The following is a 22,451-nucleotide window of genomic DNA, read 5'->3' as shown; positions in this document are numbered from 1 at the left end:
TAAAATAAATTTTAAAACTCCAAAACATACTATAAAAAATAAAATTATCAGTTTAAGACATTGTTTAAGATAGATATGGTGGCTCATGTCTTTAATTTCAGCATTTGGGAGGCAGAGGCAGGTGGATCTTTGTGAGTTCAAGACCAGCCTGGTCTATAGAGTTCCAGAACAGCCAGGAGTGTTGCACACAGAAACCTTGTCTCAAAACTAAAACTAAAACTAAAACAAACAAAGAAACAAAACCACTGTTTGATCTTCCCTATACGTGAGAACTTAACAACAATAGAAAGATTAGTACAGTGTAGTGTGTACACAGTATATTATCATAGGGAGGACGACAAATTAAACTCCAGCTCTATGCAGAGACTATCCACTAAGACTATCCAGAGCTAGAGAAACGTCTCAGAGGTTAAGACTGCTGCTCTTCCAGAGGACTTGGTTCAATTACTGGTACTCACTTGGAAACTAACAACCATCTGTAACTCCAGTTCCAAAGGCTCTGATTCCCTCTTCTGGCCATTGAGGGCACTGGGTATACACATGGTACACAAACAAATAGACAAGCAAAACACTCATACACATAAAATACAATTTAAGGTTTTTTTTTTAACTAAATTAAAGTCAGCAAAAATTAGATTGTGTTGTTATATAAGAAGAAAGAGGGCAGATTACCAACAATTTGCCTTCTGTTCTTCTTGGTAAAGAACGTAAACCACGATTTATTTAGGTTCAGAACAAGTATCTAGGAATTTTCTCCCAGCACTGAATGTTGGCAGTGTGAATGGTCTGAAAAAATTTAGCAACCAATGAAAACAAAACCCATCTCTCCTGACCCCAAGCTCTCTCTTGTCTCCAAATACAAAGGCTGCACATCCAGTGTTTGCTTCCTAGCTGTTCTTGTAACTCCAACTCTAAACTATGTCAGAAAACAGCAGTATACAGAGCCTGGCTGCAGAGAGGGGGTCCTCCACGGCTGGGAGGGTGGCGTGGAAGATAATAACCCGCTACTCAACTAGTTTGTAGAGGAGGAATTGCCATGGGAACAGCAGCAAGATGAGAAAATAAAATGGGGACTCCCTGAAGCACGGCTTCAAACACCAGGTTTACTGTGAAATTCTGAGGTATACTTGTACTCTTAAAAATAGCATACACTCGCTGAGTACAGTAGCATAGTCCTGTGGTCCCCGCTACGAGGAAAGCGGAAAGCGGAGGCAGCAAGATGACTTGAGCCCGTGAGTTTGGGGACGGCTTGGGCAATATAGCGTGGGAAATGATTTAGGGTGTCACTCTCCAGTCAGGACAATGGGAAGGGGTTGCCATAAGACTCAAGAGTAGCACTTCTCCGCGGAGACACACACTGGTGCGCCTCCCAAGCAGTACCGCCCACTCTCTGTCTGTTAGCGCACAGATGCCTCGCAGTTAGAAGTGTGACTAAAACGGAACTGCACGAAGCTACCCAGCCTATCTCCTACCAGGAAATGTTTGTGGCGTTATTTACACTTTGTTTACTTTTATTTTCTTTGCAACAGATAAGACCTAGCCACCAATCATAGAACCATATTGCAGCCGGTGTTCTTTTGATGTATGCTTAGCTCTTTCATTTTTAGAGGCAAGGTGTTGCTATGTAGCCCCAGATGGCCTGAAATTTGACTTGTAGATTATATTTGCCTGAATTTACAATGATCCTCCTGCTTCTGTCTTCTAAGTACTTAGCATTACAGACATGTGCCACTGGGACTGACTTGATCAATGGTTGTTATGTGTGCCGTACATACGCACATATTCCTGTATGTGTGCAGTAGCGTATTGTCTTAGGTAAGGTTTCTATTGCCGTGAAGAGACACCATGATCACCGCAACTCTTATAAGGAAATATTTAATTAAGGGGGCTTGCTTACAGTTTCAGAGGCTCAGTCCATTATCATAATGGCAGGCAGCAAGGCAACATTCAGGCAGACATGGTGCTCGAGGAATAGCTAAGAGTCCCACATCTTGCAGGCAACAGGAAGTAGACTGAGACACTGTGCAGTATCCTGAGCATAGGAAACCTCAAAGCCCGCCCCCACATTGACACACTTCCTCAATAAGGCTATGCACACTCCAACAAAGCCACACCTCCTAATAGTACCACTCCCTATGAGCTTATGGGGGCCAATTACACTCAAACTACCACATTCCACTCTCTGACCCTCATTAGATTGTAACAATGTCATAATGCAAAATGCATTTAGTTCAACTTCAAAAGTCCCCATATTCTATCACAGTCTCAACAACATTTAAAAGTCCAAAGTTCAAAATCTCTTCTGAGATTCATGTAATCTCTTAACTGTAATGACCTGTAAAAGCCAAAATCAAATAGCAGATCACATACTTCCAACACACAATAGCACAGGCTATATATACATTACCATGCCAAAATGCGGGGAAGGGAGATAGTGGAAAAATACTGAACCAAAGTAAGACCAAAAACCAACCAGGCAAACCCCAAACTGTGAACCTCCATGTCTGATGTCAAAACACTCTTTAGATTTTCAACTCCATTCAGCTTTGTTGACTGCAACACATTTCTTTCTCTTGGGTTGGTTCCACTCCCTGTTAGCGTCTCTCCTCAGCAGGTGTCCCTGCCTCTGGCAGCTCTAACATCTGGGTTCCCAAAAGCAATCCAGGCTTCGATTTTACAGCTTCATGCAATAGCCTCTCTACTAGGCCTCCATTCAGGGACACTCCTGACACACACATGGCCTTAGCAGCTTTCTTTAGGCACAGAGACAAAGTCCATAAACCATTTCTTATCTTCTTAACTTTAAAGTCAGAGTCACATGACCGAAGCTGCCAAGTTCTGCCACTTACTAGGGTTGGAACATGGTCCCCTTATTCAATTACATCTATACCAGTTTTCTGTCATTCACTGCCTAAGCTTGGCTGTCCTGAGACTTGGTCTGTAGACCAGGCTGGCCTCAAACTCCTCAGAGTCCGCCAGTCTCTGCCTTCACAGTGCCGGGATTAAAGGTGTGCCCCATCACACCCAGATCTAAGCTTTTCTCTAGTTTCTTCTCACAAGTTGGAAACTGAGCTGGATGGGATCTTGCCCTGAAATCACCACTTCCTATATTGTATTTCTTTTGTTTTTTATTCAAGATTTACTTATTCATTTATTATATATACAATATTCTGCTGGCATGTATGTCTGCACACCCCAAGAGGGCACCAGATCTCATTTTAGATGTCTGCGTGCCACCATGTGGTTACTGGGAATTGAGTTTTGGACCTCTGGAAGAGCAGCCAGTGCTCTTAACCTCTGAGTCATCTCTCCAGCCCCTATATTCTATTTCTTAATCCACCTATCGCATTGAACACTTTCTGGTATTCTATTTATCCTCGAATATTTTCCCTTGCTCAGCTTACTCCTCTTCATTAGAGTTAACACTAACAACTACATAACGGAGTCTTCCCTAGGCTGTCTTGAAGTTTCCTCTGCCAACATAATTAATAGAAAATTTTTCACTTTAGTCTCAGGCAGACTCTTTAGATAAAAGTAAAAGGTAGCCACTTTCTTCACCAAAATCTCACAAGAACAATCTCTAGGCAACATGCTAAAATTCTTTTCCTCTGCAACCCCTCTGATCCCCACAGTTCAGCAAATCACACTCAGCACACTGTCTTCCATGTTCCTTCTAGTGTGCCCCATTAAACAGCACTTAAAGTGTTCAACTGCTTTTCTAAACCATAGTTTTAAGGCCCATATTCCTTCAAACAAAAGTATGGTTAGGCCTATCACAGTAATACCCCAGTCCTTGGTACCAACTTCTATCTTAGTTAGGGTTTCTACTGCTGTGAACAGACACCATGACCATGGCAGCTCTTATAAGGAAAACATTTAATTAAGGGGGCTTGCTTATAGTTTCAGAGGTTCAGTCCATTATCTGTCGAGGACCGGCCTCAACAAAATCACTTCTTACCACGGTAGGGGCACAGGAATAGAAAAATTATATGATGACGCTTAAAAATAATAAGACAGAAAACGTAAGACAGAATTGGGAGGGTATTTCAGGACTCACGCAGACCCTGAAATCCGCCTGCGTTTATTTTTCCAAAGCTTTTATACCCAAGGTAAACTGGGGGAGACGATAACAAAAGACCTTATTATCATGATACAACAAGGTTAATTCACGTAGACAACTCTGAGACTTCCCATCATTAGCATTCTGTTGCCTAGGTGACAAGGTACCCCGCACCTTGGAGACAGCTCTTCCCAGGGTGACCTCATTGTTACAAGGGAAGGAGCAGAAGTACAGCTGCATATCCTGACCACCTGCTGTCAGGATGGCACCGAGCTCAACGTCAAAAAGGGCCAGGCAGCCACCTCCTGAGTTACAAGTTACACCTGTTAGTCTCCAAAACTCTCTGGCTGTTAGACAAGGTGAATGGGCCTGCATTTCTTGGCCTCCACGATTATCACCATGATGGAGATCATGGTGGAGTGCCAGCAGATGTGGTACTGGGGGAATAGCTGAGAGTCCTACATCTTGCAGACAACCGGAAGTTAACTGAGACATAGGAAACCTCAAAGCCGACCCCCATAGTGACACACTTCCTCCAACAAGACCATTGCTACTCCAGCAAAGCCACACCTGCTAACAGTGCCACTCTCTATGAGACCGTGGGGGCCAATTACATTTAAACTGCCACAGGTATGCAGGGGTGTGTACAGCATGCATGCACATCCAGAGGCCAGAGGTCAATGTCAGGGCATCTCCCTCAGTTGCTCTCCACCTTATCTTTCTGTTTAATTTTTGTTACATGTATTTATTTTGTGTATGTGTGAGTACCTGCATGCCATGGCATATGTGTGGAGGTCAAAGAGCACCTTGCAGGAATCCATTTCCTTCTTTTGCCATGTGGATTCTGAGAACTGAGCTCAGGTTGTCAGGGTGGGCGGCATTTAACCCTGAGCCATCTTGCCAACCCTACCTCATTTTTCAAAGACAGACACGCTCTCCCATTGAACCTGAAGCTCACTGGTGCAGCTGCACAGTCTTACCATCCAGCCCCAGCATCCTCTGTCTCCACCCCCCAGTGCTGATGTAGGTGCTAGGGATCTGAACTCAGGCCCTCACGCTCACACAGTAAGCATTCACCAGGTGCCTTACTGACCCCCAGTCTATTCAGTGGTGCTGAGAGTGTCATCTTGAATCAGCAACATCTGCATCATCTAAGAACCTGGAGAAAGCGAATGTTCAGGCCTTATCCCTACTGAATCAGGAATTCGGGGACGTGTTTTAAATTTTTTCTGTGTGATTCAGACACACTTGTCAACTTGAGAACCACTATCCTAAACGAAGGCACAAAGGGAGTAAACGGGTATGGTTTGTTTGTTAAGAGATAGCTAATAAGGGTGGGCCGGGTCTCACTCAAACCAGAAGCTCAACACCTTCATCCTGCTTCCGCAGCTCCTCCGCGTGTCAAGCCGTATGCCGCTTCAGCCCAGATCAGTCCATCCACCTCACAACCTTATGATTCTGCCTGGGAAAAGGAGCAAGGCCATGGGGGCACAGCTAGTTAGTACCTGTGGTGGAGCTCTGTGGAGAGATCCCTGGGGAGCCTGCATCCCCTCGTTTTGTTTGCTAATCTCTGGGATCGGTGGTTCACTTCCTACCCTAGCGAGAATGGTTGGCAAGCGTCCGTGGTTTGGTGGGAGAAACTGTGCCCTGGAACACTGAGATCTGACCGAGCACAAAGGAAGCAGTGTGAGCCTGCTAACAGCTTGGGAACCGAGATAGGGCAGAACCAGCAGCGAGCCCCAGGAAGGAGGCGGGGAGCCATTCATTCTCTGTTCTGATAAATATAAAAAGTTACAGAAAAAGTGTAAACAATACCATAACTAAAGCCCATATTCCCACACCTAGGACTGTGAACTGCCAGCTCACAGCAGAAGCTGTGAGGAGATGGCATCTGGGGTGCTCTGGGGAGAGGGTGGGAGAGCGAGAAGAGAGCCTTCGGAACGGGGAGAGACAAAGTATGCCTGAAATCTTTTTAAATAAAGAGAGTCCTCCTTTTATCAGAACGCATTCTGAACAGGAGGCTTCCACAGTACTAATAACAGCTCAGAAACTTGCCTAGTTGGAGGCTAGGAAGTTAGAATTTACACATAAAGATGAGCAGAAAAGTAGCCAGAAAGCAAACCAGCTCCTTTGGGTTGGGGATAATTTAGTTTTGTTTTACAGATCTGGAGGTTGAACTCAGGCCCTTGCATCAGCTAGGCAAGGTCCCTACCACCGAGCTATATTCCCAGCGCTTTCTGCAATCTGCTTTTGGACCACCCTCACGCCTGTCTAAGGGAGAGTGGGAAAGGAATCAGAACAATCCAAAAGAAAGCGGGCGATGGCTCAGAATAGTACATGCTTTTTCCAGTTGTTATGAGGTTGGAACTCAAAGTTGGACTACCCAGAAGGAGCCATTGCCAATGGTAACCGTGACTGCCTGACCTTGGACTGCTGCACCTTGCTAGCCAGCAAAGCAGACAGGAAGCAAGAGCCTGTGCTAAAGGTACCTTGTTAGCAGGGTAGGAAAGGGATGAAGGTGGAAACTTGGAGGGCACGTTTCTGCAGAGGACAGAGATGGCTAGTGTAGATCCCACCAAGGAGTGGGTGGGAGGTGCTATCTCTGCTCCCACCAGGCACTACTTAAGGCAATGTCCAGAGCCTCTGAAAAGATACCACCCACATTAGCTGGGCAGGGGTGGTACAGGCCTTTAATCCTAGCACTCAGGAAGCAGAGGCAGGAGAATCTCTGAGTTTGAGGCTAGCCTGGTCTACAGAGCGAGTTCCAAGGCAGCCAGAGTTACACAGAGAAATCCTGTGTTTAAAAAACAACAACAGAAAAGATATTCATAGTATAGAGGTACAGAGGGTGCTGTTTCTGATCCTTGATAAGCTCAGTCTATCAAGAAAGCAAGAAAAGCGGGGGCGGGGGGGAGGCATTCATCCTTCCCTCCCCCATCTCAGAGCCATTTCCCCTGCAGCCAGGGCACCCATGGTTGAGCGAAATTTTTTCTGCTGAACCAGAGACTCGGAGGACTGGGCTGGGGCTGGGGCTCAGCTGGTAGAGAGCTTGCCTAGCACGCATGAAGTCCTAGGTTCAGTCCCAGCACTGCATAGAACTGGGTGCCGTGGAGCATAGGGCAAGGGGATCAAGAGTTCAAGGCAATTCTCAGCTACACAGTGAGCTGGAGGCCTGCTTGGACCCCGTGAGTCTGTCTCGTGTTGGGGTGGAGTGGGTGGCAACTATCAGAGTAAGAGAGAGAATATCAGAAGCCAGGAAAGCTGCACTGGGAACCTCCCCTTGTGTATGTTTGTACTTGTGGATAAATCTAAAATCCTCCTTGGAGATCTCGCCAAGGAAAACGCACAAGGCAGCTGGGTAGGCGCAGCTCATTTCCCTTCTTCCCACCCAAGTGCATAACTGTGCTGTAACAGCATTGGGGCCACCCTGAAGCATGCTACATGTCTCATGTACATGCTATAGTACATGCTCCATGACAGCACAGTCACAGCCTTGTGAGAGAGCTCAGTACACGGACCCCACAGTGGACCCCGCTGGGAGCTATGCTGCTCTCAGGCCCTTGAATCTCCATCAGTGCAAGGGCAGCCTGTTTGCCAGAACAAACGGACAAGGAAGTCTGCAGAAGCATTCAGGCCCATTAGAAACCAGTAACGAGAAATGGATTTTTCACCTGTTTTCCGACGAGGAAAAAAATACTGAAAGGAAGAAAATGAAAGTGACACTCTGTCCTCTGTCACTTTAGCGGCCCCTCCCTTCCCCCCCCCGAAAAGAGACAGAAAACAAAAACAAAGCAAGAGACTGAACCTGCATTTCCAAGCTTTAAACAGCACATTTTCTGTTGTGATAGAGATAGAAGAGAGGATGTGTGAACTGTTTTCACCTCCATACCTTCCCTAGAAATCTATCCTCTCAGGGTCAGTAAGGTGACTAAGGAAGTAAAAGTGCCCAACAACCTGAGTGTGATCCCCAGAACCCGAGGAGGGGGGAGAGGACCAACTCACAAATGTCCTCTGACCCTGTCACACACGCGCTGTAGCATGCTCACACCAACACAGACACAACACAGATACACACAATATTACCAGTAAATAAAATTGAATCCATTCTTTCTGACGAACAGCAATCTGACATCTATACTGTACAAAGCTCTGTGTAAGATCCCGCCAACAAACACTAGCGAGGCGGAATCCTTGACTTCCAAGTGTTCACAATCTGAAATAGAAAAGAAAAACACAGCTCATATATGGAAACAGGGAGGGGGATCATAGTATAAGTTCTATGATAGAGGAGCATTCATCCACTCAACAAAGATTTATTGTGTACAGTATGCCAGCCTCGGGTGTGAACAAGTAATGTTGAGAGCACAGAGGCCAAGCAGAATGACTGCTTCTCTTTCAACCAAAAAGGTGAGGCTGGCCTAGAGCTCAGTGGTTGAGTGTGGGCTTAGCATGTGTGAGGTTCTGAGTTCAAGCCTCAGGACCAACCAACCAAAACACACACACACACACATACACACACACAGACAACACACCCCCACACAACACACAGAGATACACACTTATAGAGGAAAGATGAGACAGATGAGCTCCTTCATATAAGCTATTTAAGTGTAGGGCCCACATCTTCTACCTATTTCAACATACTTGCTATGTGTTGGCAAACATTCAAATAAATATTTCTTACTCAGCTGGCATGGCTTACTCAGCAAGGCGGCATGCATCTAGCTACTTAGGAGACTGAGGCAGGGGGATCACTTAAGTTCAGGAGATTGAGACTCAGCCTCAAATGAGGGGGAGGGGCTGGAGATGGAGCTCAAGGCAAGAAAGGACGCTGGCCTTTCGTGCAGAAAGTCTGGGTTCAGTTCCCAGCACTGTGTAATGGAGGTGTGGTGGTGTCCATTGGCGATCCCCGCACATGAGAGGTGGAGGCAGGAATATCAGAAAAGAACTAATTCCTGAAAACTGTCCTCTGACTTCCATACACACCAGCAGGGGCACACCAGTGCACACATCATACACACAATAACAGTAAAGAAAATAAAAAGAAGTAGGTTCCTTCTGCCAATCAACATTTTTGACACTTGCTGTGTGCAATGCTCTAGATTCTGTGAAGGAGGATGAGCGAGGCAGCATCCCTGAAGAGAGAGAGAAAAAAATCACACATCATCCTCAACTACACAGTGAGTTCAAGGCTAACCCAGGCAATACAAGACCCTGTCTCAAAATTGTGTGTGTGTTTCTAACAATTAAAATACAAAACATAACAAATTAAATAACTGTATGTAAGAAAGGAAAGAAGAAAATAAGTAAACAATGTTTACAAACAAATTTTCTGTTCCATGATTCATTAAGCAATTATTAGCTTATTACAACCCTCTTTTTCCATCTATTCTCGGTTTTTTGGTTGTTTTTTTTTTTTTTTTTTTTTTTTTTTTTTTTTTTGGTTTTTCGAGACAGGGTTTCTCTGTGGCTTTGGAGCCTGTCCTGGAACTAGCTCTTGTAGACCAGGCTGGTCTCGAACTCACAGAGATCCGCCTGCCTCTGCCTCCCAAGTGCTGGGATTAAAGGCGTGCGCCACCACCGCCCGGCTCTATTCTCGGTTTTATAAACATTTACTGAGCATCTACAACACACTGGAGCAGGGCTACTATAAACAAGGAGCCCACTGGGGATGCACAGCTCTGTGGGAGAGAATGAGGTAAAGCTCAGGGGAGTCTCTAAGGGTGCATGGTGTCAGAGGAGGGCATTCAGCAGAGGGGAGACTGAGAAGGAAGATGATGCCACAGAGCAGTTCACTTCCTGAGCTCTGCCTCTGTGACAACTTTTGACAGAGCCGTTTGGAGTCTGGCATGCTTTCTTGAGTAAACCACACAGGAGACGCTGTACCTAACCAGAATGCCAGTTCCTTAAGCAGTTACTTTGGTGGGCCAGAAGTTCCCATGGCTGTTGGAATCTGGATACATCTAGAAGGATGCTAAGTGAGCGTGAGATTGGAGCAAGTTGTAAAACCCCCTTCAGGATCTTGTTGACACCTGATGCCTGTCAGCTTCTCTCTGTCCCCATCTTTACTACCTTCACTCTCAGCCAAGGTTTCTCTTGGCTTACACACTGCTGCTCATCCAACTGCAGTCTAGAGTCTGTGCTACTCTGCCCAAAAGTTGGGTTTGTTCAGGCCATGAATATCTCTCTCTCTCTCTCTCTCTCTCTCTCTCTCTCTCTCTCTCTCTCTCTCTCTCTAGTGGTAAATGCAGGATTCCCTCTGCCCTACACCCTAGACCGCCCTGCAGCTTCTCTCTCCAGGCTCGCTCTCCTCCCTGCACTTCTAGGCTGGATCATCTTCACCCATTTTTTGCATCCATTTCTTCTCCCTTCTCTGACTCTACCAGCCCTGCAGCTCTTAGCTTCCTACCACCATTCTGTCTATGTGAGACCACAATTTCAATATTCATAATTATTATCTGTGACTCTAATTGATTTTTATTTTTTTAAAAAATTATGATATAGCCTTGTGTGATATCACATAGAGCTAGGCAGGGAAAACTAAACTGAAGGCTGGGAGAAAGAAAGCTGAGTCAGAGAGGGACCATGGAGCCAATAGAGGGGAAAGACATGAGCTGCTAGCTAGAACCTTGCCGGTAGGCCATGAACCTCATGGTAAAATATAAAATAATAGAAATGGGTTAATTTAATATGTAAGAGCTTGCCAGAAATATGCTATGTGATTGGCCAAGCAGTGATTTAATTAATACAGTTTCTGCATGGTTATTTCAGCAGTCTGAGCAGCCAGGAAATGAGCAAGCAGCCTCCTTACAAAAGAATTGGTGCACTAACATGGCCAACATAATCCATTTAAAACCAGAGAGTGAAAAAAAATAAAAAAAAACAGAGAGTGCTTAAAAAGGAATTTTAGACACAAAAGAACAGAGTTTAGCACAGTTTCTTGGTAGCCACACATTTTTTTTTCCCCAAATGGGCTCACAGTGAGCAAAAGACGTGCAGTAAAAACTGCATGGCTTCTTTAAAAAGCATCAGCTTCCTGGTTCGCCAACATGAATGGCTCTGACTCTTTTGGGAGGTCTGACTACAGAGCATTTAAATGGGGTTCGTGAGCAGAGTGCTGCAACTTGCTTAATGGCAACATAGACCCGCCGTGTGCCTGAACATGGGGCACTGAACATTGCTCCTGCTAACAGACCTCCTCCCCGCCATGTTGGACTAGGCGGAGTCAAAAGGCAAAAAGCCTTAGTCTTAGTAACAACACTTAGTCACTTAACACTTCCCACTTAAGTGGGAAGTACTCTACAGCACATGGGCACAGGAGACCACTTCCTACGTATAACCCCAGCAGCACAGACACTAAGGGCATCATTGAATAAATGGGACCTCCTGAGGCTGAGAAGCTTCTGTAAAGCAAAGGACACTGTCACTAAGACAAAAAGGCAACCCACTTACTGGGAGAAGATTTTCACCAACCCCGCAACTGACAAAGGTCTGATCTCCAAAATATATAAAGAAATCAAGAAACTAGACCGTAAAAGGCTAATCAATCCAATTATAAAATGGGGCACTGAGCTGAACAGAGAATTCTCAACAGAAGAAGTTCAAATGGCCAAAAGACACTTAAGATCATGCTCAACTTTCCTAGTGATCAGGGAAATGCAAATCAAGACAACTTTAAGATACCATCTTAAACCTGTCAGAATGGCTAAAATAAAAAACACCAATGATAGCCTTTGCTGGAGAGGTTGTGGAGAAAGGGGTACACTCACCCATTGCTGGTGGGAATGCAAACTTGTGCAACCACTCTGGAAAGCAGTGTTTCGGTTTCTCAGGAAATTCGGAATCAACCTACCCCTGGATCCAGCAATACCCACTCTTGGGAATATACCCAAGAGAGGCCCTATCATACAACAAAAGTATATGCTCAACTATGTTCATGGCAGCATTGTTTGTAATAGCCAGAACCTGGAAACAACCTAGATGCCCTTCAACGGAAGAATGGATGAAGAAAGTATGGATTATATACATATTAGAGTATTACTCAGCAGTAAAAAACAAGGACTTCTTGAATTTTGCATACAAATGGATGGAAATAGAAAACACTATCCTGAGTGAGGTAAGCCAGACCCAAAAAGAGGAACATGGGATGTACTCACTCATATTTGGTTTCTAGCCATAAATAAAGGACATTGAGCTTATAATGCATGTTCCTAGAGAAGCTAAATAAGAAGGTGAACCCAAAGACAAACACATAGGCATCCTCATGAATATTAACCTTCATCAGGCAATGAAAGGAGACAGAGACAGAGGAGCACGGGACAGAAATCTCAAGAAAAAAAAAAGAAAGAAAAATAAATAAATAAAAGTATCTTGTCTTCAAATTTTTGGGTCTAAGGATATGTTGTTTTGGAAAAGAGGTTCTTCTTTTGTTTCCACAGAGGATGAGAACCTGTGGAATCCTTCCAGACTAATGTGGTTTGATGAACCAAGACCCCCCGAAAGGTTGACATAAATACCCCCAAAATTACTTTGCCCAACAAAAAGCAGGAAGCAATTTGGAGAGAACTATGCTCAAATTCCCTAAAAGATTGTTTATAAATGTTGGTTTAAATTTAAAGGGGGATATGCTATAGAGATGGATACTTTGCTTTGGTACAGATATTGATACAAATTTTAGGTTAATCTTATAAAATGTATATTTCTGCTCTTGATTAAGGTATTGTATTTGTGCAGCTCACTTAAAAATATGATGTATAATTAAGACATATATGTTAAAAGAGAGTTATCTATAATAGTCAAGCTTGTCATGTTAGATTTTCTAGGTATATAGAAATATATTTCAATTAGATAGGTATTCTTCAAATCTTTCAGAGACCTTCAGAATATGGCATTTTAAATGTTTTAAGAGCTTAAGACTTTTCATGACAGTGAAAAAAGAAGGAGAAAGGACCCCTGCTATACAGCAAGCCACAGAGTAAGAAGTAAAGAAAGGCATACAGACTAGAGAAAGATAAAAGTCCAAAGGGAAAAGGTAGACAGGATAACTTAAGAAAAGCTGGCTAGAAACAAGCCAAACTAAGGTCAGGCATTTATAAGAATAAGATTTCGTATGATTTATTTGGGAGTTGGGCGGCTGCCCCCAGAAGGACCCAAGGAGTAAAACAACCAATAACACCAGAGTTGTGGTTTTTGGTTTTTTAAAGATTTGCTCCTTCCGAGGGTGACATTCAGCCAGCGGTTCGAGGAGACGGACCTTCCACCGTAGACCATGGCCAAGTTTGTCCGTAACTTCGCGGAGAAAGCCCCGGGGCTAGTATCCGCTGCTGTGACTTACTCGAAGCCTCGATTGGCCACATTTTGGCAATACGCCAAGGTTGAGCTGGTTCCCCCAACCCCTGCTGAACTCCCTGCAGCTATTCAGAGTGCGAAAAAAATAATTCAAAGTGCTAAAACTGGTAGCTTCAAACATCTTACAGTTAAGGAAGCTGTGCTGAATGGTTTGGTGGCCACTGAGGTGTGGATGTGGTTTTATGTCGGAGAGATCATAGGCAAACGTGGCATCGTTGGCTATGATGTGTGAAGACTGACCTTCACATCTGATTTTATTTGAGTTCTTTCAGTATTTTGGATCACATGTAATGAGACTGCTATCTGAATAAAATACCAACTGTCAAATAAAAAAAAAAGATTTGCTTATTTTATATGTACAGGTGTTTTGTTTGCATGCATGTCTGTGCACTGTGTGTGTACAGTGCCAGTGGAGGCCAGAGAGGGCATTGGGTCCTCTGGATCTGGCATTATAGACAGCTGTGAACATCTATGTGGGTGCTGGGAATTGAACTCAGGTCCTCGGTAAGAATAGCCAGCGCTCCTAACTATGGAACCATCTTTTCAGTCCCTTTTGTTTTAAGACAGGGTCTTCTTATGTGATGATGGCTGGCCTCAAACCTGTGGCAATCTTTTCGCTTCAGCTTCCTGGGTGTTGGCACTACAGACATGCACTACCACATTCAGTCCAGAGTTAGTGAGTTAGCCCAGGCTGGCCTCACACTTACTTATGGCTGAAGATCACCTTTAATTCCATTCTCCTACCTCTGCTTCTTAAGTGCTGGGACCACAGCATGGGATACTCGCTGTCTTAGAGTTTCTATTGCTGCAAAGAGACATCATGACCATGGCAACTCTTACAAAGGAAAGCATTGAAATGGGGTGGCTCACTTACAGTTCAGAGATTCAGTCCATTATCATCATAGTGGAACGTGGCAGCATGCTAGCAGACATGGTGCTGGAGAAGTTGCTGAGAGTTCTACATTTTGCAGGCAACAGGAAGTGGTCTGAGACACTGGGCATGGCTTGAACATATATAAGATCTCAAAGCCCACCTCAATAGTGGCATGCTTCCTCCAACAAGGCCATACTTACTTCAACAAAGCCACACCTCCTAATAGTGCCATTCCCTTTAGGGGCCTTTTTCTTTCAAACCACCATACCCACCCTTACATACAGTCATATCACCTCACCTTTTGGTCAGTGTTATCCTTTAAATCCCAGTTTTGATCCCATCCTCCCCTTTTCAAAGTCCTTTAGAATCTCCCTAATGTCTTCAGGATAAAAGCTCGAAACCATTAGAATGGAAGGTATCTGTTGCAAGCTTGCATAAACGAGTCCAGCCTTCTCTCTCATCATATCTGACTTGATCTTTGGAGTTCGTGCCAAACAGTCAGCAGTGGCCCAAATATAATACAGTTCTTCCCAGTAATTCTTGATACAAACATTATCTCCCTCTCTGTTTCCTCTCTTGTCTAACTCAGTGTCATCTCTGGTCCTCCCTCTGGGCTAGGTTCTCCTACATGTCTCTTAGTGTTTCCACACCCTGTGGTTAAGGTCAATGGAAAGCTACAAAGACCCAAAGACTGCTAATAACTCAGGCCCTTCAGGGACGAAGGCTCCTGTCACTCAACATGTATGGAATCAGAACCAGTTTTGGTGTTCTTCTGAAGGCAGAAGAGATACAGACAACCAATAGAAGGTAGTTATAAACACCAGCCGTGGGAGCTGGAGAGGCAGCTCAGCAGCAAGAGCATTTGCTGCTGTTGCAGAGGACCTGGATTTGGTTCCCATACAGCTCACAACCATCCACAGCTCCAGTTCCCGGGGATTCCAGCATCTTCTTCTGTCCTCTATGGCCACCAGGCATGCATGAAGTACACAGCAGGCTTCACTCAAGAACTTTACCCTCTCTTCCAGGAAGGACCAAAGCCTTTTTTATTTAAATGTGCCATATGGGTGGAACAATGACTTTTTAATGTCTTTATTTGGAGATTAAGCATGACTAAAGAGATGAAGTTGAATGAGTGCCAAGTTAACAGAAGGGGTGACTTAGTTATGATATAGTTGCTGTGTCGGTTTGAGGGATGTCCAGGTAGCTGATAAAACATTACTCTGGGGTGTGTCTAGAAGAGATTAGCAGAGCAGTGAACTCATTTCAAAAGACCCATCCTTCCCAGTGTAGGAGGAAACATCCCTTGAACAAAGTCCTGATGCAAACAAAAGGGTAAGGGAAGGATACCTTTGCTCCCTTTCTTGCTGCTGTGATAAAATACCCAGACAAAAATATGCTCGAGGGAAAAAGGTTTTATTTCCCTGACAGTTCAAGGAGCTGGTGACAGCGCATGTACAGTCAGGAAGCAGAGTGGAACGAAGCCATGCCTTTGCTTGTGCAGCTCTGTCTCCAGTTACACAACCCAGGACCACCACCACAGAATGGCTCACCCACAGCAGCGGGTTTTCTCACCTCAGTTAGAGCAATCAAGATAAATCTTCCCTGGGTGAGTGCACCCACACTCAGACACATACACATATACCACCCAACACAGGTAAATACGTGCGCGTGCACACACACACACACACATGTTGGTAGAGACTTCTTGTTCGTTTCCCAGCTGCACAGACCTGAAATAATCACATATAAACTGTATTAATTAAAACACTGCTTGGCCAATAGCATAAGCATGTTTCTAGCTAGCTCTTATATCTTAAATTAACCCATCTCGTTAGAGTGATGTTGAGGTGACTCCCACAGCTGTACACCGCAGATCTTCCTCACATGTTTGATGAACTGGACAGACTAACACAGTCTGTGAAAACTGACACTGAAGACTAGCCACGTAACTCTGTTGGTAGAGCACTTCCGTAGATGTAGAACACGCACATCTACGGTGGAGAACTTCCTTAGCAGGCACAGATCCCCACGCTCTGAATAACTCTGGTGCACACCTACAATCTCAGCACTCAGGGGGTAGAGGCAAGAGGATCAGAAGTTCATTGTGAGTTTGAGGTCAGCCTGGGCTACCAGAGACCTGATAACCAAAAAAGGAGGAGGAAGAGAAAAAAGGCCTGTAGGACAGGGAAGACATGTCCTGGAGGGGTCGTCATAAGGCAGGTTCAGATCTGCACGCTGGTCCACGGAAACCAGTCCTGTTGCTAAGGGATTCTGACATTTGCTTCTCCGGAATAGCCTCTAACCTGACCTCAGGGGTTTTGCTCTTTGTGCAGAGGGACGGGAGGGGGTGGTTAGTGGGGCGGGAGGGATGGAGTTGAGTGGTTAATACTTCTTCATCTGCTACCCAGCCCTCTCTTTCTCTGCCCCTTACCCTACTGGATGAATCTCAGTCTGCTGCTTACACACCTTTGAGCCTGTTGACCACAGCCTCTCCTCAGATCCTAACAGGGTTCCCAGATCACCTCCCAGCTCCGTCATCACCTGGGCTCAGCCTGTCTCATTCTTTGACCCTCAGGTCTGAGTTAGTGAAGGAAGAATGTCCCCGTGGGTCCGTGGCTTGGCTCCGAAAGGACAGCAACCGCCTCACAGGAAGCCTGTGCAAACCGGGCCACAGCCAAAAATAAAGAGGGAGGCCCCGCCACAAAAATCACTGAGTCAGTCTAGACCTCTGTCCCGGGAAAGATTCGCTGGTTAAGTCATACCCTCTGCCCTCTGAGGCCGCTCAGGAAGACGGTTTTTAAAGAAGTTTTTTTTTTTTTTTTTGGTTTTTTTCGAGAAGTTTTAAAGAAATATTGGGAAATTTCATAATGAAGCCTAGGGTCAGCGGCGCGAAGCCAGGCTAGGCGACAGCGAAAGTGACCGGCTTGTTTCCGTTTGCTGCCACCTCCCGGGAGAGGTGCAAACTGCAAACCTGCCATGGTGTTCGGAGGAGCAGAGCCAAGGCAAAATGCACCTTTGTGAGGCTACCGTTGACGAGAGGGTGACAGTCAGGGACCATTTTGTTGCAAAGGGGGAAAGGAAACGTTCAGGCTAGGAGCCCTCCACCTGCAAGGGATTATCAAGCCCTTCCATTCCTAAACCAAAACACCTTCTACCGGTCCTCCACCTCCCCCATTTCCACTTCTTTCTTGCCTGATAGAACCTCCCTTCCTCCTCCTTCCTAAACAATTCATCCTAAACACCGCAGCCAATTTAAAGCCATTTAGTTGTTCATGGAAGCCCTTAGGCCGACTCCACAACCCAAGGTCCCGTTGTCCGCCCTCCTCCCCAGACTCTCCCTCACACAAGCGGGCACTGGAGCTTTCTAGTCTTGGACACCCCAGAGTTTTTCTCACCTTCAGGAAGTCCCTCTTTCCAGTTCCTCCCACCGGGTGTATTCCACCTGGTCCTCCCTCTCCATCTGTTTCGATCCAATCATCCTTCAGATAACAGCTCAGCCATTGATCACTGCTCAAGGAAACTCCCCTAACCTGCAAAAACCGGGTCCTTCTGCTGTCAACTCATTTCTCAAGTCCTACACCGTAGTTTAATGACCTTTGTGTATATTCATTTAATTCATTTCTCATTCCCCCTAAACTGTAAGTCTGTGTCACTGATATCCAGCATTGATGCTGATATACAGTAAATGCTGAATAATATTTGGAATAAGAGTCAGTCATGAGGCTGGGCAGTGGTGGTGCATGCCTTAAATCCCAGCACTTGGGAGGCAGAGGCAGGCAAGTCTCTGTGAGTTTGAGACCAGCCTGATCTACAAGAGCTGGTTCCAAGACAGGCACCAAAGCTACAGAGGAACCCTGTCTCAAAAAACAAAAAACAACAACAACAACAAAAAAAACCGAAACAAAACAAAAAAGAGTCAGTCATGGTGGTTCATACCTGTAATCCAACACTTGGAAGGCAGGACTTTAGCATTCTCTCTCTCTCTCTCTCTCTCTCTCTCTCTCTCTCTCTCCCTCCCTCCCTCCCTCCCTCCCTCCCTCCCTCCCTCCCTCCCTCCCTCCCTCTCTCTCTCTCTCTCTCTCTCTCTCTCTCTCTCTCTCTCTCTCTCACACACACACACACACACACACACAAGAGGATTTTTTTTTGAGGCAGAGTCTCTCTATGTAGCCCTAGCTGCCCTAGAACTCTGTGTAGACCAGGCTGGCCTCAAACTTACAGGCAATCCACCTGCCTCTGCCTCCAAGCTGGGACTCACACTGCTCACAATCACTACTGCAGGGTATGTGGATTTTTTCCTATGCAAGAGCAGAAGAAGGGAGAAGTCTGGCTTGCCCAGTGTATCAGTGACTTTCCTCATTGCTTTAACAAAAGCAACTGAAGGGGGCTGGCGAGGTGAGATGGTTCAGAGGTTAAGAGCACTTGCTGCTCTTCCAGGGGTCCTGAATTCAAACCCGGCAACCACGTGGTGGCTCATAACTGTCTATAATGAGATCTGGTGTCCTCTTCTGGCATGCGGGCAGAGCACTATATACATAATAAATAAGTAAATCTTTTTTAAAAAGCAACTGAAGGAAGGAGCTGGAGATTTATTCTGGCTCACAGTTTGAGGGTGCAGTGGAGATTTATTCTGGCTCACAGTTTGAGGGCGCAGGAGTGTGAGAGGCCATTGTCACATTGTGTCTTCGGGGGAGAAAGCAGACAGACATGAATGTCCTTGTTTAGCTTGCTTTTCTCTTTTTCTTCAGTCCAGGACCCCAGCCTATGGAATGGTGCAGCCCGCATTTAGGGTTGGTCTCCCCACCTCAGTTAACCCCTTCTAGGAAACACCCTACAGGCACACCGAGGAAAGCCCAAGTCCTGCCAGGTTGTCAGTCAGTATTAACCATGACAGAGGTGCATTGGTGGATACAGGGGAAATGTAGTATTGCTGCAGCATATTTGATCACACTGTGAGCCCCAGGATTGTGTTATTTACCGGAAAAACTCATTTCTGGTTGTGGTGTGGCTCACCCCTATGACACACCTTTACACCTTTAATCCAAAAGCTTTCTGTTGACTATTGGGGTCTGTTGAAAGACCCCAGCTTAGCTGCTGTAATGCCATTTTGCAAGGCTTTCACACAAACAAGTGTAAGTTCAAGGCAAAGTCGGTACTCCTAGGCGGCCAAAACAGGATATTTGTGGTCAGACACCAGGCCTAGAAGGGGAACGGACAGTTCTGGAAAAAACTACATGTGTCCTAGATAGAGCCAAGTCAGCTATTATCATATCTTCATGTCCCCGAGGAGCTTGTCCCCAAGTGAACCCATCGCCCCATCCGAACTGACCAATGGGATTCCTGTAACCATGCTTCTACTTCTGTATGCCTGCTCCGCCCGCCCGTTTCCATATAAAAGACCCCCTGCCCAGCCTGAGGGCAGCAAATCTACCAAAGAGACTCTGACGCCCGCAGGTACCTGTGCATTGCTCAATAAATAACCTCTTGCCATTGCAGCCAGTGGTCTCGGACTGTTCCTGTGTTCAGGGGTCTCCTCCTGAGGGAAGGTCCTCTCTGAGAGTCTTTCATTGTAAAGAGGATTAAATAAAGTCAACCAGAGGTCAAGAGGCAGACAAGCAACCAGTTGACAGGAAGTAAAGATTAAATTATTTGAAAAACATCAACAACAAAACATAGAGAGTAAGACCGAGTCAGGAGGGCAGCTGGAGAGGCACCCAGGAAGTAGAAGGGAGGGACATTGAGTTTGAGGAGGTTGCTTGGAGACAGTGAAGAAAGAAAGGAGACTTTTGGTTCTGGAGCATCAGCAGAGGAAGAAAGTCAGCTGACTGCTCTCTCTCCTCTCTGAACTAGTAGGCTTTCACCCCAGCGTCTGGCTCCTGAGACTTTATTGGTAAAGTTGAACAATTGAAATTTTGTTAAACTGGCATAGGATAAATGGGGCAGAGCTGAGCGATGAGGTGATGAGACACCACAGGAGGAGGAAGGCCGCCGGACTGATGACTTCTCAAACCCTGATGGGGCCAAGGGTGTAGCTCAATGGCAGGGTACTTTGTCAACACGTGTGAGGCCCTGGGTTCAATCCTTGGTACCACAGAAAAAGTCATAAAAGAAAACACTAAAGCCTCTGCTCTGGCTTAATTCATGTTGCCATGATAAAACATTCTGACCAAAAGCAATTTAGGGGAGGAAAGGATTTATTTGTGACGTCCATGTCACAGTCCCTCACTGAGGGAAGTCAGGGCAGGAACTTGAGGCAGGAACCTGGAGGCAGGGACCATGGAGGAACCCTGCTTGATGGCTCACCCTCTCGCTTATACTTAGCTAGCTTTCTTATATAGCCCAGGCCCACTTTCTTAGGAATGGTGCCATCTGTGGTGGGCTGAGACCTTCCACATCAATCATCCTTCCTTCCTAGACGTGGTCAGAGGCCAATCTGACCTGGGCTATCTATTCCTCAGCTGAGGCTCCCTCGGGTGACTCTAGACAGTGTCAAGCAGGCCGCTACAGCTAACAAGGGCACGCTCAGGTACTCCCTCCAGGTTTCAGAATAGGCGAAGCCACTTATACTGTGGGAGAGAGTCAGACCTGTGTGCCCGGTCCTAAAGCCCAGGCAGGTCGGATTCATTGAGTTTCTCTTCTCGAAGTAGTTGTGACTCCTCTCAGACACCAGAGGGCACTCTTGAGACTTTTTCTGGGCAGCTTGTCGAGGACACAGGCACTGAATGTGACGGCAGCTGGAGTCAAACCCTTGATCTATGCAATAGGTCGGCATGGGGGTTTGGGAGAGGTGCGGTGACAGACAGCTGGCTCCACAGACATCTGCAGTGGTTGTTTGCTTTAATTGCTTACTGTGTTTTTTAATCCCCTTCCATTGGAAAAAAAACCAGCACTTTACTTTTTAGTTTTAGAATTAATCTTTCCCCCTTATATTTTGGTGGGGCAGTAAATCAAGAAACTTTTACCATAGCCACGAGGTGGGCAGACAATCTAGCAGAGATACTCACCAAAGCTCTGAAATGGACTATGTGTATGTATGTTAAAAGTTCTGCAGACACATTTGGCGTCTGCCTCAATAGCTCCCCACCTTATATTCTGAGATAGAGTCCATACATGGAACCCCCTGGGAAGGGGAAATAGACAAGATCTCAAGATCTCCTGAGTAAATTGGGAGTGTCGTGGGGGGAAGGTGAAAACAGAGAGGGGACGGGAGAAGAAAAGGGGAGAGAATAGGAAGAATCAGGAAAGTCGAGTTGGGGGAAGGACAGAGAGGGAGAACAAGGAAAGAGACATCTTTTTTTTTTTTTTTTTTTTGCTTTTTCGAGACAGGGTTTCTCTGTGGCTTTGGAGCCTGTCCTGGAACTAGCTCTGTAGACCAGGCTGGTCTCGAACTCACAGAGATCTACCTGGCTCTGCCTCCCAAGTGCTGGGATTAAAGGCGTGCGCCACCATCGCCCGGCAAGAGACATCTTGATAGAGGAAGCCATTATGGGGTTAGTGAGAAACCTGTCACTAGAAAAATTCCCAGGATTCCACAAAGATGACCCCAGCTAAGAATCTAAGCAATTGGAGAGGGTGCCTCAACTGGCCTTCCCCCATAATCAGATTACAATTACTACCTTAATTGACATGATAGAACAAACTAGTGGGAACTCACTGACTCCAAACTGACCCCTGAGGAACCTGTATGGGACCAAACTAGGCCCCCTGAAGGCAAGTGACAATGGTGGGGCCTGGGCAATATGTGGGGCCACTGGCAGTGGCACCAGCATCTAACCCATTGCAACTTTGAGGGACTAAACAGGGGGGTGCTAATTGGCAAGAGAAGGAAGGTGGGTACCTGTGCGTGTGTATGTGTGCGTGCGTGCATGCGTGTGTGTGTGTGTGTGTCTGTGTGATGTACATACATGCCCTTGGAGGCCAGAAGAGTGCATCAGATCTCCTGAAGCTGAAGTTACAAGCAATTATGAGACACCCGAAGTGGGTGCTGGGAACCGAGCCCTCTGGAAGAGCAGCAAGCCCTCGTAACCACTGGCTCCTAACTATACTATCACACTGAAACTCCTACCCACAGAGACAAGCGAGGATCTATGAGCAAGGAAGATCAGAAACAGAGCTCAGAAAAATCCCATATTTGTGGGATATTGGGAGATACAGCATTGCAAAGATTCT

General features: G+C 45.8%; 1 protein-coding gene across 1 annotated transcript; it reads left to right on the top strand.

The window, feature by feature from the left end:
* Nucleotides 1-13,275: 13,275 nt before the first annotated feature.
* Nucleotides 13,276-13,746, top strand: LOC142858400 (ATP synthase F(0) complex subunit g, mitochondrial). Its single transcript, XM_075987583.1, has one exon. The coding sequence runs from the start codon at nucleotides 13,329-13,331 to the stop codon at nucleotides 13,638-13,640; it is 312 nt and encodes a 103-aa protein (XP_075843698.1). The 5' UTR covers nucleotides 13,276-13,328; the 3' UTR covers nucleotides 13,641-13,746.
* The last annotated feature ends 8,705 nt before the right edge of the window (nucleotides 13,747-22,451 follow it).

Source organism: Microtus pennsylvanicus, chromosome 10 (genome assembly GCF_037038515.1).
Source record: "Microtus pennsylvanicus isolate mMicPen1 chromosome 10, mMicPen1.hap1, whole genome shotgun sequence".
Taxonomy (NCBI): Eukaryota; Metazoa; Chordata; class Mammalia; order Rodentia; family Cricetidae; genus Microtus; species Microtus pennsylvanicus.
Note: the sequence above shows the minus strand (reverse complement) of the source record. Positions and strands in the feature narration are given on the sequence as shown.